The sequence below is a fragment of the Geospiza fortis genome, unplaced genomic scaffold (genome assembly GCF_000277835.1).
Source record: "Geospiza fortis unplaced genomic scaffold, GeoFor_1.0 scaffold7, whole genome shotgun sequence".
Lineage (NCBI taxonomy): Eukaryota > Metazoa > Chordata > Aves > Passeriformes > Thraupidae > Geospiza > Geospiza fortis.
In genome coordinates this window covers 59,396-85,616 of record NW_005054344.1, presented here as the reverse complement: position 1 = coordinate 85,616, position 26,221 = coordinate 59,396, and the positions used below count along the sequence as shown (strand labels likewise).

General features: G+C 36.5%; 1 protein-coding gene across 2 annotated transcripts; it reads left to right on the top strand.

Annotated features, from left to right (window-relative positions):
- Nucleotides 1–3,987: 3,987 nt before the first annotated feature.
- Nucleotides 3,988–26,221, top strand: SNX16 (sorting nexin 16). Of its 2 annotated transcripts, XM_005422864.2 has the most exons (7): nt 3,988–4,456; nt 8,592–8,678; nt 12,005–12,153; nt 16,716–16,785; nt 21,312–21,448; nt 24,334–24,450; nt 24,712–26,221. In XM_005422864.2, the coding sequence occupies exons 1-7, from the start codon at nt 4,085–4,087 to the stop codon at nt 24,815–24,817; spliced, it is 1,038 nt and encodes a 345-aa protein (XP_005422921.1). In that variant the 5' UTR covers nt 3,988–4,084; the 3' UTR covers nt 24,818–26,221. The 2 variants fall into 2 exon arrangements, with proteins under 2 accessions (XP_005422921.1, XP_014163271.1); XM_014307796.1 differs by lacking the exon at nt 24,334–24,450.

The window sequence follows — 26,221 nt, the reverse complement described above, 5'->3', positions numbered from 1 at the left end:
TGCGGGGTTTGCTGCGAGGTACCCGCAGTTGTTTCTAGTTACAGACTCTTCGGGGCAGGATTTGCTCATCTGTGTGTGAGGTGTGATAAATAACCCCCCCATTTTGAGTTCATAAGCAGATTAAAAATGTTGTTAGGTAACTTGGTTGAAATCGGCAAAAAATGATTATTTTACAAAATCATGAAACCTAAGTCTGGAAGTTGTTTATATATTTCACTCGTTCTCTAGCTGACTTTCCTCAGTAGCACTTAAACCCTAAACATCAGAGATCGGCTTGTCTGGGTTGTCCAAACAGAGACAGAGTAAATGCAACCAGATCACAAATAGTATTACATAGCTAAAAGTCTTATAAATCCAATTACAACTGTTAAGTACGGATTGTTTTGTTTCTGATCTTTTATCCTGGAATCGTGTAGCTTACATCTTTCTCACTGAATATGCAAGCCATTAGTTTAAAATGGTTTGGAACTGCGATAGCTGCAAGCTGCAGGCCAACCCTTTTTAAGTGGTTTTATTACAGCCTATTTGCCTCTCCCGCAGAAAGGGAGGTGGCTGCTGTAAACACCAGGATAAGTTGGTGTCATGCTGCTCTTGTAGCATGTGACGGCCGGGTTCCCGGGACTGTCCTATCCTGTTTCAGATCTTGCAGTTCAGCGCTTCCAGCAAATGTTCTCTTCCTTCTCTTTTCGTTCTTAACTCACAGTTGGGAATCAAACTAAACAAAATACTTGTACCAAACAGGAAGCAAATTTCTTGCAGAAAGTCAAGTAAATAGTTAGAACAAGAAAGTGCAGGGTCTGGGGTATATCTTAGGTATCATGAGCAGTTTGCTCTTAAAGTTGGTGTGCTGCAATGATTCTGCTGGTTCTGTGCAGCTGGGGTGAGCACACAAATCCTCTTTGCTGTGCCGAGGTAAGTAGGGAGTGACATGGTTTGTTTAAAAGGATTTATTTTTTTTAAATGAAATTGTTCTCAGTTCCTTCTATTGCATGAATTGGCAGTAAATTATATTAGTAGATAAGGCTGGATTCCTAGGATTGTAACCCTTGTTTGAGCATTGTATTTTTTTCTAATATTTAGCAGACTTCATAAAGTGCAGGTTGATTTGATTTTGAACCCTGTTGTAAATATTTTGCATACTAGGAAATTGTGATACTTCTACAGTTGAAGATGGTTTTACGTATGTGTTTAGGAATATACATGTGTTTGTGAGTCAGGTAATATTTTTGTATATTTCTTTCAACTTTTTTACAAAAAAATATTCAAGTTAAATGAAGCCATGTGCTATTTGCTCCCTTGACCTGACATTTCTGTTACTCAGGGAATACTTTCCTGTTACTTTTTAAAGTTAGAGGAATCTGTGTGACACAGGTAGCATCAGCCCCTTTTATTTGTCTGTGGGCGTGTTTACTGTGTCAGATTGAGTCAAGAATGGCCTTCAGAAGAAAACAGTGTCATCATCACCTTTAATACTCATCGACTCATAATTTGGGGTGGCCTTGCAGAGAACAAAAGAGACTAAACCAGAAAACGTACCCTGGGAGCAGGCTTAGTGTAGAACAGCTGCTAGTAAGTGTCCAGGCAGTGGTACCGAATTAGAGCTGGTCTAGAGTGGAAGCTGCTGAAGCACGTACTGTGCAGGTGTTGGCCTCTCAACACCAAGGGCTTTATCCTTAGGGTGGGCTGTGTTGAGCTCTCTTGCTTGCCAAATTGGTGCAGCTGCTCAGAAATTCATGTGCAGTGAAGAGTAATGTGTAGTAAGTAAACAAGCTCAAGATAGTGAGTTCTTGACTGGCATTTCACTTTAAAGGAAGTTCTTCTAGGAAAGACTGTTCACAACTATTGTAACTGGTGAAAATGTCATTGTGGGGTTTTAGGTTTGGCTTGGTTCTTTTTATGAAGTGATGAACAACACAAGGTTTTTTTGCATCTTAAAATTCCATGAACTCCTAGGTTAGCTTCAACAGATAACCCCTGAGCTGTGGGTTTATTTTCCACTCCAGGTTCACAGTTGTGCAACAGAGGATAATCACTTTTTACATATAGATTTTTTGCAGTCTTGACTCACTTAAGTTCTTCCTTTTACAGGAATTTAATCATATACCTCCCAATAACATTTCTGGATGGGACATTGTTTAAAGGCATGTTCTCAGTTCCTTCTGCTGGTAGTAGTATGGAAGAGTCACTGAAGTGGCAAGTGAAAAAGTAGTTACCTTTTTTAGTGTTTCATTTAGATATTGTTCAGAGAATATTGGTAGATAAAATTTATCAGACAATGCTTCACACGTTCCATAAAGAAAATTTATTGCAGAGCTTATTGTTTGAGGCAGAAAATAGATTTTCTTACTGAGATGTGGGTGAAAAAGGGGATTTAGATCTAGTGTAGGTCCAGGAGAACATCTTGTCTCGGAACAGGTGTGACTTGCTTCTCTCACATGGAGTGAGGCTGAAGCAGGTCAGATGTCTGACACGTGGCTTCACTCCCACAGCCAAGCACAGGACTGTGCTGCAACAGAAGCTGCTGGATAATTCAAATCCCATCCCTGACCAGCTGAGTGAGTCAGCAGGGGTTTATGAGACTGAGTTCAGCTCCCTCAGATGCTGCTGAGTGTCCAGCCTCATTCCATAGTGAAGCTGAGATATTCCTAAGAAATTATTCCCAGTTTGAAATTGTTCTCCTGGTCAAGTTAACTAAGTTTTCTGACAGACAGTGTGTGACAGCTCCCTGGTGTAGCTGACTAAGTTTGTTTTTCCTTTACTCAAGGAATTTGTTCAAGAGAATTTTTCAGTCTTCCTCCTGCTGGTTCATTTAAAATTTATGTCTTTATTCCTGTGCTCTAGTATTAATTTAGAGCAAGACAGGGAAAGCATCACTTCTTACTCACAATTTAGGAATCTCATTTGGTTTTACTGCAGTAGGTGATTGATTGTCTGATGTGAATCAGGTTGGCGGCTTCCCATTTCACAGCTTCCTGCAGCCTCCTGGTTGATTAGTTTATTCCTGGGTAAATGGATCACGGCTCAAATCCTGTTAATTCAAAGAGGTGGCATTTAATTTGCATCTTGTAAGGGCTCTTCTTTGGGTACTTTGTTAAAATGAGGAGATGGTGCTTTTCTGGCACCAGCAGTTTGATACTGCTGTCTTAATTTTACTTTGCTTTTTTTCCAGAAATGTATACACATGCACACAAAAGACTCATTTCAAATGCTTTTGTTGAAGAAAAAAAATAATATTTTTTTATTTCTTTTTTTTCTGTACACTTTTTCTTTCCATTTTAATCTTCTGGAATGGAAAACTACCTGCTGTAACAACCCTACTTTTGTTGTGCATGCTTGTAAAACTTAATTGCTGCAATTCAGACTCCAGAAAATGTGCACATTTTACATTGTGACAAATGTCTGCAGCATTATATACAACAGAGTTGTTTTGAAAAAATATTTTGCATTGGAAACAGGTCCACTATACTTCAGTGAGTGTGTAATATGCAAATATGTTTTCACCTAAGTTGTTTACTGTCATGTCTTTTGATTCATGCCATGTATATTGTTGCCTGTGTGTTTGGCTCACATAGTCTGCAGTGGATGTCTTACAGAACCAATTCTGAGAAAACCTTCTGTACTGTTGAGATGAAACAGTCACTGAAACTACTTCTTCTTGTATGCCAGAAAAATTGCTGACTCTTTGGATAAAACCAAATAACACTTAATTCTTAAAGGACAAAAGAGTTTCTCTCTTTTGTAATCTTGCTTTACTTTACCTCTTTGCTGTTTTAATTTTAATAGCTGTGGAAGACAGAACTCTTGTAAAGCTGTCTGTCAAATAGTTGAGATATAACCTAAAAGCACCATTTTATATCAGCCAGATTCTTTGTGAAAATGTTTTACCATCAATACTGCTATGTACCATCTCAGATCCAATACAGATTTTTTTCCTAAAGCTCTGTTGCTTTGACTTAAAAATGACAGCAATATTTTCTGTCCTTGATTGCAGGTACTGTTCCTGAAAACAAGAGACAAGATGGTTTACACAGCGAATGAAGCTTAAATTCCTGGACCAAAAACTGAGGGCTTGTTTTCATGAAGGATGGCAACACCATATGTTCCTGTTCCTATTCCTATTGGAAGTTCATCATCCAGCTTTACAAACAGAAACCAAAGAAGTTCTTCCTTTGGGAGCATTTCAACGAGTTCAAGCTCCTCAAAAGGACAGCTGGAGGACTCTACAGTTGATAGTTTTAAAAAGATGAGCGTGCCTGACCAGATTGGTTCCACGTCATCTGCGTGTAGCAGTCCCCTTGTTAGGACTAAATTTACAGGTCTGGATACATCCATAGAATACAGTACTCAGCCTGTAGAAGAAATAGAGCAGAATGAAGATTCCAGGACCTGGGAAGATCGACCATCCACACCTACTATTCTGGGCTATGAGGTGATGGAGGAAAGGGCAAAATTCACTGTAAGTTTTGGGCATAGTAGAGTTGATCCTGTAATGACAAGATAGCAATTCAGTGTGCTTTGCATTGTCTTTCAGGAATTAATCCTGCAGTTCAGGGATGTTACCAGTTTAGCTTCAAAGTACTTCCTGATGGGAAAATACCATTCTTGTTATACAGGTGGGAAAACTGGGACTAGAAAGCAGTCTTTCCTGTAATTGTGTATGTAGAATAGAAGGAATTAATTCTGTTTCATATATCAGTTTCTGCTGGAAAAGTCAGGAATTCCTTGCAGCTACAATTCCTTACAAAATTGAACTTCTGTAAGTTCTGTGTAATTAAACTTCTTAAGTAAAATGCAGTCTTCTATTGGCATGAATGATAAGAAACCTTGATGTTGGCCCTCTCTAGTTATAAGTATCTTACAACATTTCTGTTAAAGTGCAAACATGTTGGTTTCACCTTCTTGCCCAGCTCAGTTTCTAGTAAGGGGAAATCTGTTCTGCAAACAGACTGGGAAGTTGCTTATGCCATATCTTGTGCCAGAACAACAGCCTAACTGGTTTGTATTGATTTTTCTCAAAGCGCACTGTAGCTGGCAGTTCATTTTTTTCCGTGCCATAAATATATCAGTGTACTTCCACATTTGTTTCTGTGCGTGTTGTTGAAATATTTCTTTGAGTTTATACAATGGCGCTTGTGGGACTGATGGCTGTTTGTTACTGATTATTAATTATATTACTTAAGATAAAAAATATTAATTAGAAAGAGATAAGGAGAAGGAAATAGCAGACAAGGTTTTTTTTTCTTCCTGTTTTCTTATAGATTAGAGAAGTGCAGAATCTTTATGACAGTTAAAATAGTAATGAAATCAAGATCTTTTAGCCAAAAGTTAAATAATGATGTTTTTTAATTATTTGAGAATGATGCCCTGTCTTTTCCTGAGATTTTCAGCTTCTAACATCTTAGTGTATGTTAGCATAAAAGAAGAGCAAAATATTTTTCACAGGTAAATTTTAAAAATTTTATTTAAATAATAACCTTCAAAACCAAAACAACAGTTGATATTGTTATATGTACAAGGATTAGTCTGCAAATACCACAGAATCATTTAGGTTGGGAAAGACCTCCAAGATTGAGTCCAGCCTTTGGTCACCTCCTTGACAACCAGATGATGGCACAAAGTGCCACATGCACTCATTTCTTGAGCACCTCCAGGGATGGTGCCTTCACCACCTCCCTGGGCAGCTCATGGCAATGTTTAACCGCCTTTTCCATGAAGGAATTCTTCCTGATGTTCAACCTGAACCTCCCCTGGCACAGCTTGAGGCCATTTCCTCTTGTCCTGCCACTGGTTGTCTGGGAAAAGAGACTGACCCCCACCTGGCTACAGCCTCCTTTCAGGCAGCTGTAGGGAGCCTCCTTTTCTCCAGGATAAATGTCCCCAGCTCCCTCAGCCACTCTTCACATGACTTAGCCTCTTGACCCTTCACCAGCTTGTTGCCCTTCTTGTCTTTCCTGAAGACATTGCCAAGACATAATCCAGTGTGCCTGTAAGGTGTTCCTTTGTATTAACAATGAGAACTTTGTCTCATTATTGTATGTGGAAGGCCAGGTCACGGTACAAGTGAAACATTCTTCCATTGTAAAATGCTTGGATGCATTTTTGCTCTTTCTGATTTCACTTCTGTTGCTGAGTTGGTTTCTGAAACCACACAGTTAACTGTTTGTTTTCAGTTGCATGTTCTGCATGCAGTTTGCTCTTGTGCATTAAAGCCAACAAGTAATTAGTCCTTAGAATTTGAGTTGCTTTTGCAGTGCTAAATCTGTGAGATTTAGAAGACAGCGGAAGACAGTGGAAAGCAAATTAAATCACTTGTAAAAGAGAGGAGACTCAATTGCTGAATTCTTTTTTTACTGTTGGTTGCATCTCATAGTTTCCAAAAATAAGAATCTGATTTGGCTTAATGATGTCCAAGCTTCAGGAGTTAAATGTCAGTGCATGTTAGAGTACGTGGTTGCTGAAACTTATGGGAGAGAAAAATAGAGGCTGAAAAATATCTCCTTGTAAACATTTAGTCTTAAATGAATTTGAAGTCCTGGAATGTTCAATTCGTGCTCTTTTTCTTTTTCTAAAGCCAAGTAGAAATGATAATAAGATGCTGAATCAGCCAGAGAATGTTGCCACATATGGGTGTATTTTCATTGATGATTTTTATTTATAGAATAAAGCAATTCATGATTGTGTGGAATAAAATGAATTTGTTGAATTAATTTGTGATTTTTACCCCTTCTTGTATGAAGGAACTGAGAAGTTTTTTTGTATTATTCTAGTTCTTACTCGTTAATTGCAAACCTTAAAGAAAAGCCAAAAAACACCCAACCACCTTTTTTTTAACTCTGACAGGAAAACTGAACATGTTTGTTTCAGGTTTCCCATAATTTTGAGGCTATAAATCACAAGTTAATTGCACTCCCTGTTACAGTTAAGTTCACTGTAATTGGTGAACGTTTTTTTTTTTAAGTTATCTAATGTTTACTTGGAAATTATTGCTTTTTTTTTCTTGTAGACATGTTAAAATAATACTTTTGCAGAACTTTGAGTAGAATACAAGAATAGAATACTGATTAGCAAGTTAATTTGCGCGCATATTCCAAAGTTTCTTGTTCTTTGTTTTACTGTGTACTGGCAGAGTCGTCACAATTTTACATTTATTTATTAATTTCATTTATGAAAATAAAACTGCTTATACTTTTAGTATGACAGTAAAGTAATAAAATATTTGGATAAGCATTTAGACATAAAATGGAAGGCAGAAAAATTATATTTTAATGCTGGTCTTGTAAGCCAGTCCTGCAGCTTGAATTTTAAAAGCTAATAGCTTTTTCCTTTGTCACAATCCATGACTTCCAGAGATTGTGTCTTGAAAGTGAAATTGTGTTTAAAACATAGATAAGAGAAGTACTTGCTGAAAAAATTGCTTTTGATTTGCACCATAGTTATGTGTAGTTTCTGTAATTATCTGGTGCTTAATATATTATGGAATACAAAATTGCTAGAAACAGTCTCAGACCTGTACAGAAGTTGGCTAGCACTGGGGTTATCACATGTTGGGACTGCAGTAAGAAAAATACACTTATCAGCTGAGACAACCTGCTGTGACAGCATGAAGTGCTGGAGAAGATTTAAGTATGTAACAGATTAGAAAATGTTTTAAATAGAATTTGGTTAAATGAGGGATCATTTATCATTATGATTCTAAAAATACCTTTTTCTTTCTTGTATTATATTTTTTACATACAGACTGGGGAAAATAACCCAGTACAATTGAAAGAGAGTACCTGTCTTTCCCTATGTCGGAGAGAGTAAGGTTATAACATGAGACACTGTTTAATGTTTTCTAGTTGAAGTTGTATTGTTAGATTCATTGTGTTCAGACATTGGAATATTAATCCTCCTAGAAAGTAATTGTAGTGTTACCATCGTCATTATCATCATTGTTTGTTTCTTTTTACATTTGCTTTTAAATAGGAGCATGGTACTGCTGTGCTGTTGTCTTGCTAAATCTGATCCAAAGTATCCATTACTTCAGTTACACAGTGATGGTATCATCATTCTGGTGCAATTTTCTAGTGAAATCTTATTTGCCTGGAAAGACTAAACCTAATGTTCAAGACAAATGCAATGGAGGATGTAATTTTATTCTGCATCGTTTCTCCTTGTGAAACAAGTCAGATGAGACATTTTGAAACAATATCACACACAGCACCTGATGATTAACAGTCATCTTAAAAATAGAGGGGCCTCCAGGATCAATGAGTAAAACTGTAATTTTGCAAAGGTTAAAGTAGATCACAGAAACACACTTCCCTTACTTTTTTGATAGCTGAGCCTTTTGTTCTGCTTGGCAATACATCCTTTCTTACAGACAGAAATAGTTATGTGTATTTAGGAATTACAGGAACTCTGTCCCTAAATTCTGAAATCAATTTAAACTCTTTGTACTGATAGTTGCTATTTGCATTTCTTTTACTCTAATTAAGATTTTTTTATCCACAGGTTTTGTTTTATTTAGAAATAGAGGATCATTTCAGCCTTCCAGACAATGCAGTGTGAAGTTTTGCACATTTTTCTTATATTTCTGTCTTTCCACACAGGTATACAAAATACTGGTGAAAAGAAGTCCAGAGGAAAGCTGGGTGGTGTTCAGACGGTACACAGATTTCTCCAGGCTTAATGACAAGGTGAGAATTATAAACTGGTAAATTCTCATCTATCTTACCTCACTTCTTTCATGTCTTATATTTTTGTCACATCTTCTAATTTTTTCTGATTTTAATGCATATAAAACACATAATAACTAGAAAATTAATAACTGGAGATATATGATTCCTCACTTTTTCAAAGATACATTAAACAGCTGATGTAAAGAAGATGTAACAGCTTCATCTGAAGCTGTTAGTATGCTTCAAACTTTATATTTATTCCCAGTTTATATGATAAAGGAATTAACTCTTGAATATTTATCCCCTGCATGGAAATAGAACTAGGGGCTTGTATTCTCTTGCAGGAATGATCCAGTAGTTGTTTAGCTCATTTCTGTGTAACGAACTCTGATTTTGTTCATCATAAAACTGAAGTTTCATGAACATAAATATGTTCTTTGTATCTTGGTCAGTCTTCAGTTGTTTTCAGTGTCTTCAAAGTTAATAGTGAAATACTATATCACATCTTTAAAGATGGAGGAAACACCAGATGAAGAGGAATTCTGGGTCAACAACTTAATACTTTTAGAATACTTGAAAGGAAAAAAATGCTTCTCTGAAAAAGCACAGGTTTTTATGATTGGTAAATAGTGTTCAGCTATCAAAAGTAGAGAAACAATTCCCCTTTTCATTGCCAGTTCAACACGCTTTCTGCTAGAATGATCTTTCATGTTTCAGCATGAGCCTTATTTCTTTACCCATTGTGAGGGATTTTTTGTACAGGTTATCACTTTGGATTTGTGTGCCTGATCAGCTAAGACCTAAACTTAGCTGAAATTTTGAAAATGGACTTGAACTTAAAAATTTCTCTGTGTTCTTGGTTTGACCTATTTGAATATCTTCTAGGCTACCTTTGAAACACCAGTGGTGTCTAAAACTAAATTGCTAATGTGAATTAGTTAAGAGATTTCTTTCTGAAGAAATTCCTGTCTTAAATACAGTCTGTCTTTAATTAAGGAATGTCTTGATATTGGCAAAAGCCTGACTTCTTTTGAGACAATGATCTTAGTATTTCAACTCAGATTTTGGAATTCAAGTCATACAGCAGTCTGCATTTTGAACAGCTGTGTCAGGTGTAAGTCAAGAATTGGCTTACCTCCGTTGACTTAATGTGGTTGTCAGTGGTTTGAAAAATCAAAATCATGAAATATCTATTAGAATAAATACTTAAATTTTTACTCATAAAGCCCTTGGTCTTTGCCATCAAATGTTTGGCAAAAATATTTGGCTTTTATCATTATTTCCAGGTATTAGTATTTCTGTTTAAAGGAAAAATCTCTCTTTTTTAAAATTTGTGTCACCGTCTGAAGCTTTTTCACCTTTCAGTATGCATCTAAACCATGTACTTTTTGGTCTGTGAGACATTTTACTTATTATAATATAGAAATATCAGCTCTAGGAGCTTAAACATACCACCATTCAGGAAACACTAGGTAATTACAGTAGTAACATAATAATAGTTTGAAAACACGTGATGAAATGGCCATTCTTAAGAACAAAGTTCACCATTTCTTCCCAAGACTGTGACTCGTGTGACGTGTAATGTGTCACATGGTGATGTAGGAAGGAGTAGGAAAGGTGCTGGATCCAAGCAAGCAATCATGGCCAGAATAAGTTGTCTGACCCATGGATTTTCCTGCTGTGTCTGAGGAGTGCTCAAGAAAGAATGCCCCAGGACTGTGCTGTTGAAAATTAGTCCACTGACAGCAGCTGGGTCTTACCTTCTTCATCCACAAAAGGAGTAATCTGTGGGTAGGTGTATTCTCTCCTTAGAATTAAATTCTGTGATCCATGTGACCAGACAAGTAAAAGTACCATTAAGCAAAACCTGTGTGGTTGAACCATTTCCCAGCAATGGTGATCTGCATTCTTCTGTACAACTAACAGGAACTCATTTTGTTACGTTCTATGGGTTCTGTCCTATTCAGATATATTCTTATATGTATGAAATTAATGATAGCTTGGTAGGAGATGAAGGAACTTTGGAGGACCAAATATAAACTTAAAGATATAAAGAAGGGTCTAATATCAAGATGAAATTCAGTAACAGGAAAACATACTTAAATAATTAAATTCAGAAATAAAGAGCAAGGCTTTGACAATAAACCATTCTGTAAATAGGGAACCAGAATTTATCATGGACTATTTGAATAAACAATATTCGTGGTGTTTAAAAAGCGCCTCATGCTGTGAAACGATAGTTACGTAAGCAAAGGTGATCCATTAATGTGGTTCTTCCTTCAAAGTGTGTAGAGAGATTCTATTTGAAGTACAGTATCTGTTCTAAATTTTCTAAAACTTAATCTGGTGAAAGAGCTGTCCATTAGAATTTTCCATCACTGCAACATTCATATTAATATAATCAGTGTACGCAGAATATCTCTGACAGAAGCTGGCTAGATTCAGAAAAAATGATGAAACAATTCTTGTGGCAGCTGAGATATTAGATTTTATAAAACCTATTTGCTTTTTCATGTTAGTTGTAAATCCTCTCCCCGATTTTTCTTCGTCAAGCATAATTTTGAAAAATTGTTTTTTATCGAAAAGTTAAAGTTTTTTTATTATCATGCATATTAGAAGAATAATTTGCACTCTTGGAGAGGTTCATTGTTATATAATTTTATGCTTTCATTCACCTGTATGTTTTATTTCTGAATTCAAAGAAAAAATCTGAGTATTTCTGATGTCAGCTGTACCCCATTGCTATTTAAGGAGCTGAGAAATGCAGTTTTGCATGTTACTAGGGGTTGAGCCATACTTGCATATTGAAATGTTATTATTCTGGGTGTACAAAGAACTACTCTTCACAAGAAATATCTCATGCATGTGTTGTAATTTATTCTTCTAGCCCCCCAAGAAAGACAAGTTGCAGAGCTGTAGATCTGTAATGGGGTTTTATTCTATATATGTGTATATGTAGTAGTTATTATCCCTGAGTACTGTAAAAGAAATACCGCTGAAATTATTTTTCATTTGATACTTTTTTTACAGTTTTTTTATGTGTAAAGACTCAAAGGTTTTAAATAGCAGACTCAGACATTAAATAACAAAGCAAAGGTTCTCATTCCTATTTTTATGTGTTAAATTTGAGGAAAAATACAAAGCACTCTGTTGCATAAGGCAGCAAGTGACAGAATGTGTCCACAATTTAAGTTGTAATTTGGATTTTCCTTATGGTTGAGACTTGTCTTGTGCTTGAACTTTACCAGAAGTCAGAAATGTCTTATAAATCTGAGTAAAGTCAGTGCCTGTGGCAAAATTAGTATTTTTCTCAAATTTTTTCTTTTTTTTGTCTTCAATTTCAGCTAAAAGATATGTTTCCAGGCTTTCGGTTGGCCCTTCCGCCAAAGCGCTGGTTCAAGGATAATTACAGTCCTGACTTCTTGGAAGATCGACAGCTGGGGTTGCAGGCATTCCTCCAGAACCTAGTAGCTCACAAAGATATTGCTAACTGGTAGGTGATTAACCTTTGCGTGGTCATTTGTGCCTTTATTTCTGTCTATACTCTTCTTATAAAACTCCTAGACTCCAGCAGTGTACCTTCAGGCAGAGTGGTGAGGGATTTCAGTAACATTCATGCTGTGCATTTGGTCATTATGTCAATTATTCAATGTCCTTTTAAATTAGACCCATCTTAGCATTAAAAAAGTGGAATTGCAGTATTTTGTAGTGGGATAACTAAAAGCTGTGATATTTAAAATGTTAGAATAATCCCATGTTTATTCCTAAAACATTACTTCTCTGTGTTTAATGCAGAATTGATAATATTGTTAATTTATACTAGGTGTGTTAGGCTTTCATAATGTAGAGTACCTACACTATTAGGCAATTAGTTCTTAAAATGTGTATTAAACTAGAGGTTTTTATTGACATGGCATGAAAGGAATTTACAGATTCCTGTATATAAGTAAATGTAAGCCACAAATCAAAAAAGTCTTAATAGTTTAAGAAACATAATGTGTTTAGGCCGGCAAAGTGCAAAGATTTCTTTCAACAGTATCTTTTTTTGTACAAAGTGGGAGATTCTTCCAAAGCAGGAAAATGAATAGAATGTAATTCTGACAAATGAACTGTAAAATAATTTTGTTACGGACCAGAAGAGAATTTAAGTAAGCAACTTGCTAGAGGCAAAGCAGTTACTTTTAAAACCTTTGCCAGCATCAGAATTAAAAAAGATTTTAAGGTTGCTACACTGGAGATTCTTTGAGGAATGAGTCTGAGAACCTGTCATCATCTGAAACTTCATTCAAAACAAAGAGTAAAAAATGTTCTAAAGCAAACCTAATTCCCTCAAGGCTTTTAAAGGAACAAAATTTTAAAATTGCCAAGCTGTGGTGTGGGACTGAGACCATATAGTGCTCATAGCTACTTTACTTTTCAGTAGAAGGGGTATTACTACATTTGACATGTTTTTATAAAGCATTTGACTGCTCAGTCTGGAAAATAGGGATTTGTACATCAGTCTGGCTTTGGTACTGCTTGTAGTAAAAAAAACCCAAAGTGGTAAGCAGGTAAATAAAAATGATATAGTGTCTTCTGTAGAGACAAACGAGTAGTTATGACAGGGCTCATATAAAATAGTTAAAAGACAAGGGGGAAAGAATTGATGGTAATTTAGGGGTGGTACCAGTGGAATGTTAGATTGTAGTTGTGGACACTGATGTTCAGGACATTTTGAAATTATCTGGAGAATGGAATGAACAATGAGATTACAAACTATTGTAGAAGGATCCTGAGGTACTGAGTGACTTACATCAATTTTTGTGTCTTGAAGTAGAAAGTGACAGTAAGTACACCCATACAGATTTATGAATGCAGCTGGTTTTACAACTTGGAAAATAACTATTGGTAATGATACCACTAGTTTTCTGAATCAGTTCAGTACTCAGCAATAGTCAAAAACTTTCATTGAAATCATTGGAGGAACTTAAAAGGGGAAAAAGAAGTTATTGCTCTGGGAATCTGAACTGTACTTGCACATAGTTCAATGCTGAAACACAGCATTCCATCTCAAAGGAGGTGTCTGTTAGAGGTACAGAGAAAGCAAGGAAGAGCAGATGAAGCTGCAGAAAAACTTCCCTGCAAGAAGAATTCTCTTTAGTCTGTTGTGTTAGGTGAGCAAACAGGGTTTGTGAAATCGTCAAAGGGGAGAGGGAAGGTGAGTAAGGAATGTTAATATTTTGATGATTCATAGTCATCCTGGAGTATGTCATGCTGAGTGGCAAAGCTTTGTTGTGAGATGTCAGAGACAAAGCTTAAATGGTTTAAAAAAGAAATGGGGCTCAACTTATGAGTTTCTGTGTAAGTAGCTATTAAATATGATTATATGGGTGAGGTATGCAGCTGAGAAGTTTAAAAACTTCCTAATAATTAAATTACATAATAATAGGTGTGCTAAAAAGAATCAATCTCATCCCTAAATGTAACTTTTGTTATGCTGCTGGAAACACACTAGTGAATGGAATGGACTTGCTTAAATAGATCAGAAGTCTTTATGCTTCATATTGTTGCAGCTAGTTCAGCGTTTCAGCCGGCTTATTTGTATCTTAGTGATGGATCATATGGGACAAAATAGTGTTTGTCATAGTTTAAGGCAAAAAATTCCAAACTCAAACTTTTAGACTGCATTGGTTATCAGATACAAAAAGGAATTAAAATGTTTGTGGAATCAGTTTGTATTTTGGCTAATGAAGAGGTGGTTAACTGAAATGTGGTTTCTAGAACTTTTGTCTGTGTAGGGCTCTGCATGAAGACAAAATTTTTTAATAAATTTTATAACCTGTTGATATGGTTCTAATGTTTGGATCTGTGGAAGGTCTGAATTCCTCCAGAAGTGAATAGAATGAGGGAGAATTGACCAGCTAATATATTTACCCACTTACCAGAGAATAAATTTACTATTAATGGGAATTAATACTTTTACCTCACATGAGCAGTGGTGAGCATTTCACCCTGTTTTCTCCTTTAAAACTCACCATTTACCTGTCCAGTTTTGCAGGTAAGTCAGACTGCTTGAGTCTGACCTAAACTAAAAAAGCCTTTTTTCTTTGTAGAGAAGTCTGGTTTATTTCTCTTTATACTTTATGTACTGTATTGACAGTGGGAAATTTGCCCTTCAGGGATAGGAGACCTCACTTGGTATACCTATTTTTAATAAAACTAGATTCACAAAGTATTTTAAAGATAAAATGGAGGATAATATATGCAGGTGGCTAAATTTTTGTTTGTGTTTTATAGACTTCTTCTCTTGTTTTAGGTTGTATTGAAGATTCAGTGAAAGATCCACCCACAGAGTTAAATAGTGGTCAGGAAAATTTCATACAACTCGTGAAGTGGGTGAAAGAAGTTTAACCTGCTAAACAGAATCTGGCTTTATATAGATGACAGAGCTGTCCTGTCTCCACCCTGTGTAAGAAGCTTGGAAGGGAGGAACTCACTCAGCTTGGAGTCAGGGATCCCATGTGCTGCGCTGCTCTTGCTGCCCTCCCTAGTGCTGGCACTGCTCCTCCCTGGAGAGGGATGGCAGCCTGCACACGTGTACTGCAAGCTCTGTCATAGGACAGAAAAGATCCCTGTGGTACTTTAAAGGCAGAATCTTCCATTCATGAAGTGAAAGGAAGAGGTGTAACACATGGAGAGGAGAGCAGGGTCAGAGCAGACTCTCACACCAAAGCTAGGCTGTGAATAAATGTTCATGCCATCAGGTGCCTATTTCAGGTAAAGAAACAACAAAGTAAATGTTCAGTGTATTTTAGATAAATGTTCTTTCCAGTCTTGTTAAAATTAAAAGTGATAGTATAATGAATGCTTAGTGTTTCAAGAAATTTCTGCTCATTTTGCTTGCCGCACCTGAGGCTGGTTGATTAGGATGGTAGCTGGATGAGTTTCCTTTCTTGTGTTTATGCTTTGTGAAAATGTCAAATGCAGAGAATGAGTGGAAAACAGAAAATTACTGCCTTTTGCCCTCACCTTTTCCATGGGGCCCAGGTGGGAAGAAGGGACAGGAAATTAAGTTTGGATTCCCATTTTTCATTTTTGTGCACTCATTGCAATAGGAGATGATTTAAAGATTTATAGTAGCGAAAGCAAGCACAGCATTGCTCCTAAGTTACTACTTGCTAATTAATTGTGAATACAGTGTTCTAATTTGAGATTCCTTGAAGAAGAATGAATTCAACCAAGCAGGAAAGTGTTAAAAAGGTGGCTGAAGATGTTTGGAGATGTTTAGGAGTTCTGTGAAAAGTAATCTAAATTTGGAAGGCAGAATGAGACAGATGTTTAAAATACTCTGTAGTAAACCACAGGATTACACCTACTTCTTTCTTCTGGCCTTTGCAAAACAACACACAGAGGGGGATGGCAACTGTTACACAAATCACAATGGAATGCATTAGTTTGAAATGCGTATTCAGAGATGGCTATGTAGAAGACACATTGTCTTCTATTATTTTATAACTTACTATTTATATAACAATACACACTGTATATATATAAATTATATAATGTGTATATGTCAATGGATTGTGATCTTAGCAAAATGGAGACAGGTGAACATGTTTTAGTGCTCATAGTTAAATCCCCTGATCCTACCTGAAGGGATCTGCATATGGATTTTAACAGCATACTGTTCATCCATTGCATAATACTAATTTTATAATACTTATTTTTCTCCAGGAGAATTTTTCAAACCTCTTCAATACCAAAGTGATAAACTTGTCAATTGTCATGTAGCAACAAATTCAATGAAATTTTTTTTTAAATCATGAAAAATTGTGTTCTGAAATTGCTTATTCATCCTCCTAAGTTACATTCTAAATACTGTCCCTGGTCAACACATACAACTGAGATTAAATAGTTTGTTAACCATTTATTTGTTAATTGTTGTGAATAGTTGGGAGTATATTTGAGGATGTAAATATTGTGTCACTTAAAGAAATACCTCCATTTTGTGATCATTTTTAAGTGTTTTTGCTGGTTTTGTACTTCCAGTAACTCACTCTCTTTTATTTGATAAAGCCTTGCAGTGAGAGAATTTCTTTGTCTGGATGATCCTCCGGGTCCTTTTGACAGTCTAGAAGAGAGCAGGGTAAGTGCTAAGTAGTAGGATAGAAACAAAATGCAAAACCAGGTGTTGTTAGAATATTGTAAGATCTCTGTAATGATGCAGAATAAAACACTTCTGTTTCTGTTCTTTCACAAAAATCGCAAAAGGATGTATTTTTAGGATGGGTGTAGTCTGATAATTGGTGCACAGTTGATCATCTTTGACTGCTGTACTTCATCCCTGTCCCAAAATATATCTTCTTTTTTGCCTTTTGTGAGCAATGGATGAAGTTTGTTTTGTAAAGCAACTACTTCTATAAGGCACCTCCTGAATATAAGGAGAGATTTTTATAAGTTTATATTCAGCACATTGTTACAGTGCTTATACCTTTGACCTCAAGTCTTGCAGGGAAATGTTTCTTGCTATAAAATCACAGAATCATAGAATCATGGAATGGTTTGGGTTGGAGGGAGCCTTAAAGATCACCTACTTCCAACACCCCTATCGTGGGAAGGGATGCCCTCTCATGTAATGAATGCAGTTAAATGATTAATTCTCACTACCAAAAATAGTATTCTTGCAGAAAACTAAGTGGTGTCAAGTAGTGTTGTAAACCAGCAGCCTTTCAACATTTATATGAGCACACTGAACTAATAATACTGTGTGTTCTGTTCTCTTAGAAATAGTTTTACTGACATGCAGAGCAGTATCAAGGTTGTCTAGAGCAGATGATCTTAGTTTTCTTACTTCATAGGATAACTGTGTTTTAGAATTGTATGTACATTGTTAGTCTTGCAGAAATTATGAGTGTTAAATGGTGCTCATTCAACTAAATTTATATTTGCCAGTTTGTTTTGTTTTGCATGTTTGTAGGATTGCCTTGGTTCTTGTTACATTGCTATATGCATGGGAAAGATTTGGTATGTTTTTTGCCCCAAGTTCATACTTGATTTCCATACAATCCCTTTTCATCACTGATATTTAAGCTGATGATTTTTTTAAATTACCATAATTATATGTTCAAATAATTTAAAAAATATAAATGCCTTCTTCATTGAAATTTCAGTCGTGCATGCTGTGGTGAAATCTGTGTTATTCTTCCGCTGGAATTTAATCAAACCATTAAAACAGCTGTGCTGTTGTAGTTTTAGCTATTACCCATTTCTGTGAAGTTGTTGAGACAGTTGTTATAAAATTCTCCAAGAGATACCACACCTTATTTATGAAGTGACTGGGGTTGGAAGGGACTTCTTGAGATCATCCATTCCAGCCCTCCTAGCTCAAGTAAGGTCAGCTACTGCAGGTTGCTCAGGTCCTTGTCCAGTCAGGTTTTTAATGTTCTACAGAGGAGACTTCACAGCCTTTCTGCCCAGCCTGCTCCAGTGGCTGACCACCAGCGCAGCAAAAAGGTGCAGCCTCTCAGGTCCCATGGATATTAGTGTATTCATTTTGTTTTAGTGCTCCCTGATCTGCTCTTCCCCCACTGCAGGTGAGTTTGTCTTGACCTACCTTCTGGCTGCAGGGAAGGATTACTCAAGGCTGTTTTTTCCAATCAACACAACAATCCATGGTTTCCCATCTTTCTTTTGTTGATGATGCACTTGTAGAATTCTTTTTTTGTTTCTTTACACATGCCTTGCCAGATTCAGCTCCAGGTTGTCCTTCACTTTCATAATCCTGTCCCTGTAAGATTAGACAGCAGCCTTACCTTACTCCTGTGTCATTTCTCCATGCTTTCACCCCTAGTAGAATTGCTTTTTATATCTGAGCTCAGGAGACTCTTGCTCATCCACACAGGCCACCTGCAGCCTTTGCTTGTTAAGCTGTACTTACTGAGCCTGCAGGTGTTGATCCTCAAATATCAACTAGCTCTCCTGGACTGCTCTTTGCTCCAAGGTGTTTTCCCATGGATTCTTTCTTCCAAGCAGCTTTCTGAAGAGATTTGAAGTCAGCTCAGCCTGAAATCCATGGTTGTGGCCATGCTTTTTGTCTTGCTTCTGATTGTTAGGAGACAATCCTAAACTCCTGCATACTAAAAACATCTGTATCCATTCCCTATTGTTTGTTGCTTTTTTTTTTCTTTCCCTGAACTGCCTTATACAGGAAAAGCACCAAGGTTCATGTACTTGTTCCTGGAGTTGATTTTTAAAGATACCTCAAAACTTATTTCTGTTTTGCCTTTCTATTGCCATCCAAAGCATTGCAGAAAAAAAAATCTTCTGTTTTCCTGATAATGGAAAATATGGATATCTTCTATTTGGTTTATATTGGTCTATATTGGTCTATTCTGTTATCCCAAGGACTTGCCAAAACACATTTATCTTTTCCAGGGCAGAGATACAGGGACCTGCTCCATTAGAAGCTGATTAGGCCAAGAAATTAATCACAGAAAAGTAGGCAAAATATTCACTAAATCTTTTTTTTTTATCATATCCTTGGTAGTTGTTTCCACAGATCTTTTCTCAGCCATCTCTGTTTCATGATCTGAAGAAGGAGGCAAAGCTGTCTCCTGGTTGTCCTTTCAGAAATTCAGGAATAATTAGTCCAGCCTGGGTATTAAAACTGTTCCAGACTCCAGGTGTCCAGCTGTCTAAAGAACAAGACAGCTCATTACACACTGCTCCCTTTCTCCGCTTTGGTTCACTTTTCTGCTATTGCAGCATCCTTCAGAACATACTGATGTTTTCTTACTCAGTTTCAAACAGTGCCTGTGTTTGCTTGGACAGCTCCACCAGACTGCAGATAGAGATGAGTTTTTCCAAAGGCTTTATTCAGTTCTCAGAACAATGAATCAGTTTTCAACACTTGTGCAATATTTTTATCTATTTTGTGCATAGGGAAGTTTCCATGTGCATACATCTAAAGGTAGAAATAATAAACTTAATTATATTCTTAAGGAAATAATGTCCAATTTTCAGTTAGGGTATCAGCAATCTTGAATATTTTTACCAAGAACAGAAATATTTACTTAATTGGCTTGGCTGAAATGGGATGACTGCTTAACCGCAGTGATAGCTAAAGCAATCACTATAAATGCTGTGTCAAGAGTGAGTTGCATGACACATGCTCTTGCCTCTAGTAGACACGAATAAAGCTATTGCTTAACTCATGACTGGTCTTCAAGTGCCTGTCAACAAAGATAAATTTGCTATGTGAGTCAATAAAATAAACTAAAATCCCATGGAAAAAACAGGGTTATTGAATTGAAACTCTTCATTTCTTTGTATTGTATAATTACAGGAAAACTTAACATTTTAAAGATCATGAGGCTGCTTCAGTTAAAGCAAAGGACAGTATATTCTTGATGTTTGTAGCCTGTTTTAAAACTTTGGGACAAACAGTATCTAAACAGCATTGTTCCTAACTGAGCTCATATAAAAAGTTTATATTCAGCAGACTCTGAGTTAGTGGTTAGTTGCAGGTAATATCAAGCCAAGAAAGCCTCCCATGTGGGGCTCTTATTTATAGAGCACATGTAAAATATTAAATCAGAATTGCACATTACTGTTGGAAGACTTGTGCTTTCCAGTAATAGATGAGGAGGCTCTGTGCCAGCTCTTCTGTCACTTCCTGCATTCAGAGGATGTTGCATTAGACACGGGCTCTTCACGCTGCGTTTTGTGGTTGCTCACCGACAGGTCCATCAGGGTGTGTGATACAGACATGCCATGCTCAGCAGAGGAGCCCAGCATATTTGTCATGGCTGAGTAGTTAGTGTTCACAGCATCCTATTAAACATTTTCAAACTATTTTTTTATTGGTCTTCTGGTTGTCATGATTTCATACTTGTCACAGGTGTTTGGTACAGAACTGTACAGCTTTGTCTTTTATCGTGGATAAGGAAAGAATATGTACTTAATCCAAATATTCTTCACATCCTGGGAATATATAGATACTTTGAAACTGACGTTCAAGTCATGTGGAAACAAAACTTACCATGAGAAAAGGAAGCAGGGAGTTCAGTTTATGTTCCATATAGGCAAAAAGGTTCCAAATCAGGAACTACTCTTCTGATGTCTCTCTTGTTGTGAGACAAACAAACAATATTGATGGTGGTCACACGACTGACACCGAAATTGGAGGCAAGCATCAGCAGTTCATTACCCTGCAGTAAAATTCATATCTTTCCTCTGTAAATTCCCACAGACAGCAACACTAACTCCTTGCTCTCTCCATGACCTGCCAACCCACTCTATTATAACACACATCCCTATTGGACACAGCTGCAACCTATTAAGGGCAAGGCTGCTTCCACTCTTTGGTAATTAGTACAGCTGCAATTCATCAGGGAGAGGCTGCCCACAGCACCATCTCCATTCTCTTATAATCCATTCTCCCACATGATATGATTAAAGTATTTGCATTGCAGTTTAGCATAATAAATTCATCATTCAAAGCAAAGCAACATTATTAAGATAAGAATTTTTTTTATTTACGTAGCTTTTTAAGGTAATCAATCTGAAGACAAGCAGCTATAATACTGTTACAGGTTGATATTTCTAAGAGAAAAGTCAATAAAGGCAGTCCACTGAAGGTAAATTGAAGATGCACTTAAATTTTTCTTCTAGGCTTTCTGTGAAACTCTGGAGGAAACAAATTATCGCCTACAAAAAGAACTGCTTGAAAAACAAAGGGAGGTTGAATCACTGAAGAAATTATTAACAGAAAAGCAACTTCATATTGATGCTGTTGAAAGAAGAATTAGGTATGTAGAAATTTTAAGGGTTTTAGGAAGTTATCTCCATGAAAGCACTTTCTCTAGTCACAAGTACCAGCTTTAGCTGTATCTTGGAAACCATTTTCCCTAACCACATACAAAGCAATATTTTCAGTAAGCTCTTTCTCATATGCTGGCTAAAAGCTATTTAGTACAAATGACTGAGAAGCTTGTCCTATCTTTTCCCTCTAAAGTAACTGTGATTGTTTCCTAATCCTTTAAGTCCTGTAAAGATAGAGCAAGATTTTGTTCTGCTTTTGAAATGTTGAAAATGTGAAATGCCATGCTAGAGATGAGTGGGAAAATTGCTTTGAGTTATAAAATTCTGTCTGTACTCAAAGCTTTGACAGAGCATAGTGATTAAGCAGTTGTATATCTATAATAGTTTAATTTTGTTCTGAATTGCTTGGAATGAGATGCTGCAGGTACCATTTAAATAGCATGGGAGATTGTCCACTTAAACCTATGGGAAAACAGTCTGCTAAATTCTGTAGCAGGAGCTGAGGAATTGATGTTGTGCTATCCAATATCCCATTAGAGCTGCCGAGTCAGTATTGCAGCATTTCCTTAGCAAAAGAGTGAATTCCTATGGTCCCATTAGAACTTCATAGAATCATAGAATTATTTAGGAACCTTAAAGACCATCCACTTTCTGCTAGACCAGGTAGTTCAAGGCCCCACCCAATTTAGCCTTGAACACTTTCAGGGATAGAGCAGTCACTTCTCTGGGCAAACTGTTCCAGTGCCTCCCACCCTCACAGTAAAGAATCTCTTCCTAACATGAGATCAGATGAAAAAACATCTCCTCTGCATGTGTGTCAGACCAGAGGCAGTGAAGAAATTTATTTTAAAAAAATTAAAATAACTTTTATTTTAATACTGAATGGGTTGCTGAGTCCAGCATATCCAGGTTGACTAACAAATCACACCTTAAAATGTTCTAGTGAGCTACCTTTGGAAAAGGCTTTAAATGCAATTATTGTGGCCAACTGAAAATTCTGATCAGAATATCATATTCAGTTTGTTGCTTACTCCTGAAGGCAAGTAATTACATTTGGAAGATTCTTCCCCTGTTTGATAAGAAAGTTATATGCTGCTGCCTTAAATAGTGAAATAGTCAGGAAAAGTTAAATAACTTGCATTTGGCTAAAACATCATGGTAGGAAATTCTGAGTGACAGAAAATAGGTGTGAATAGCAAAAAGGAACTTGGTATTTTAGTGTTTTCCCTGAAGATAGATTACATTTTTTAAATACTCAAACACACTGCTAGTTTCCCATGCATATAAAATTAGTGAAAGTCAGCCACATAGTGTGTGAAATCTTGATGAAAAATAACTTCTCTGGCTTCTGGCTGTAAAAATAAACAAGATCACAAGTTTTTCCAGTAAAGAACTTCAGCTTGTCTGATAGTAAATGAACCCAAAAGAAACATGTCTGTCTTTGGCCTTATTAAAGTAGAATTTTTATTTGATGGCCCAACAAAAATTAAGCATCTTATGCCTACGTGCTCTAAAGGCCAGGTACCTACAATGGATGTGAGGCAGAAGGGAAGGGGACAGCTGGACAAGTCCTGAGACTTGCAGGACTATTATTATTATTAATGTTATTGTTATTATTATTATTTTGCTGGATTTGGCTCAGACATAGGCTGGTAGTCATGTTACAGAATGCTTTTAAGGCTTTACGTAAAATGTATGCATTAAAATAAAATAACAACAGTAGTTAGAGCAATTTTAAAAGGGAAAGAAATATAGTGGTATAACTTTAAACACAAAATGGATCACAAGCTTTTGTTTCCAATTCAATGCTAAATTGATGTATGTTTTCCACATAGAGAAATGGTTTGGAAAAAAGGATTTCTTTGGTTAATCTATGTGACCATATTCCCATTTGTAGCTAAGCTAGCTGGACCATTATCTTGTGTTGCCATTAAGAAAAAAATTGTCTTTATCACTAATGGAAAAATGTATTGCTTTGAAACTTAGTGTGTGGTTTTATAAAGTTACAGTCAGAAACTTGAAAAACTATTGAAGAAATCTTGTTGTCATCCTCCTGTCTTCCTTTTGACTATATTTTGGTTATAATCATTTTGCTGTTTAGGCAAGACATGTGTGGCTTAGTCTGAATGTAATTTTTTACCTTAAGTCATATACACTTCTCTGGGACTTGAATTTTGTGAAGTTACTAAATTGTCATGCAACCAGAGAATGATGAAATGGCCTGGGTTGGAAGGGACCTAAAAGAGGATCTGATTCCCAACCCCCTGCCATGAACAAGGACACCTTCCACTACATCAGGTTGCTCAGAGCTCCATCCAGCCTGGCCTTGAGCACTTCAAGGGATGGGGCATCCACAACTTCTCTGGGCAACCCATTCCAGTGCCTCAGCACCATCACAATAAAGATTCTTTTCCCTAATATCCAATCTGAATCTACCCTCTTTCAGTTTGGAGCCATTCTCCCTTGGGGAAGAGTCCTGTCATTACAGGCTCTTGTAAAAAGTCTCTCTGCATCTTTCTTTTAGGTTCCCTTGAGGTACTGGAAGGCTGCAATTAAGTCACCCCAAAGCCTTCTCTTTTCCAGGCTGAACAATCCCAGTTCTCTGAGCCTTTCCTCATAGAAAAGGTTCTCCATCTCTCTAAACATCTTGGTGGCTCAGAGATGTAGAGAACTGAATTTAGTTCAGGAATAAGCAGCTGGAGCAAATAAACTGTTTAAATAGTACTAGTCAAATAAATAGGACATGCAGGAGTGAGATTGAAAGGTTACTTTCAATCTTTTTGCAGAAACTGCCAGGGCTAAAATGAAACAGTTCTTCAGTCACAAATGTTTGCTGTATGGATTGGTGGTACTCTGTTCTTATCTGTTGTAGGGATTTATCTTTAGGAAAAATGACTCGTCAAATGTCAGGAGAAGAAAGTGAGTGCAGTGGTGAGGTGGAGTCTTCTGCAGTAGAAGCAGACCAGGGTACCCTGGGTGAGGACAGCTGGTAAATACTATTATTTTACTTGTATTTTAGTTATTCTTAAAGTATGTGTTTTGAAATGTTTAGTCTTGCATTAAATCTGCACAGCTGAGAAATTTAGCATTTTGCTGCACCCCTCTGCTGCATAAAGGCCCTCAGGATAGATAATTTTAGATCTGGAATGAGTGATAAGTTAAAAAAGCTTTGTCAATGTTTTGTGGATTGTCTGCCTAAAATGGCTATAGAAAATCATACCAGTTTCCATTTATTGATCTGTCTTTGCAGCTCAGACAAAGAGAACCATGAGCCATGCTGGAGTGGCTCTTTGGCTGGAAATTCTGTCCCAGAAATTGAAGTTGCTGAAGTAGCCTATACCACGGATGAAGAATAGCTGAGCAGCAGCAGCTGTTACCTGGGAAAGGTTCATGTTAAGGGTGTATCTGTGAGTAGGATCATAGAGGAGCTGTGAAGAATTCACAGCAAAGAGCAAGAATGCACATATTGAATGTTTACATAAATCCTTACAAATTATTAATGTAAGAAATATATCCAGTGCTGCTTTGATTTCAGTTTTTATCTAGCCTTTATATATTTAATATATTGAAGTCTAATAAGGGCTAAAATCAGCTAAAGTTTAGATAGTGTATATACACAATTTGGCTGACTTTCCTAGCAGAATGACAAAAGTTTCACAGTAAATCATGGAACACATCTAACTCATATGTTATATATTGCCACTGTTGTGACACATTTGATGTGTTCATCTGTTTGGTATTTGTGTTTTCTTATAGCCATAAAATAATGCTTGCTGAAGTAAAAAAGGACTCATTTGTGTATAGGAATGGAGAATGTGTTGATTTTACATTCTAAAGTTGAAGAAAGTTTCTCTGGAAGTTTTATGCAATGCAATAGGAAAACTTCCAGTACCAAGAGCAAAGTAGTTACACGATGGGATCATAGTTGGACATTGTAAAATGGCCATTTTTGCTGAAAGAACTGATCTGAGACCCCCAAAACACTGTGTATTTTCATCCCAAGATAGCATGCTGTAATACTTTTTGTTCAGTAATGCTGCTTTGAAAATCTGGGATACCTTTGTTATATACATGTAACACGTATCAACAAAATCTGTAAATTTGCCTTTTACTCAGAACACTACCTCTTACCACCTTGCTAATGCATTCATGTTTGTTTAAAAATATTCCAGATTATATGGAGGCTATTGAAAGACTTGTAAAGAAGCCATATTTTTTCCTGCACAGTTCATAACTAGAATGAATCTAGTCGCAGTGTATTTTTGTTTCAATATATTGTACACATGGGGATGTTGGTACCTATGTTGTATAGCCTATTTTTCAAAATGTATTAAGACAGGAGATGCACTTTATAATTAAGACTCCATTGTGCCAAGTTCAGTTGGCTAATTGGTTGAGAAATGGGAGTTGCAAGGAGAGGATTATGTAGTGCCTTTTTGTATTTTACTTGTTCATTACTGCAGAATTTTGTTACAGTGCTCTGGGTCAGTTCTGTGGAATCTTTGATACAGCGTTTTTCTGTTCTTCACTTATTTACTGAAAGTGCCTTGTTTTATTATGCTTTTCCAATAGAAAGAATGCTGTTTTGTTTTAATTTTTTTTTTTGCCCTATACCACCCACATTGTTGTTTAATGTTGTCAATATGCAGTGTCTTTGTGCTGGAGTTTTCAAAGGGAGCTTTGTACTTCAGGCTATGCATACAATGACCTTTATGCAGAACTGTATAAACCTTCCTCGTGAAATAAAACTATGGACAAAA

Excerpts from the sequence above, each read along its gene's own strand:
- SNX16 (XM_005422864.2), top strand. The coding sequence starts at position 4,085 with ATGGCAACACCATATGTTCCTGTTCCTATTCCTATTGGAAGTTCATCA. Across the intron at positions 8,679-12,004 it reads TCTCCAGGCTTAATGACAAG|CTAAAAGATATGTTTCCAGG; the intron begins GTGAGAATTATA and ends CTTCAATTTCAG. Across the intron at positions 24,451-24,711 it reads ACCCTGGGTGAGGACAGCTG|CTCAGACAAAGAGAACCATG; the intron begins GTAAATACTATT and ends CTGTCTTTGCAG.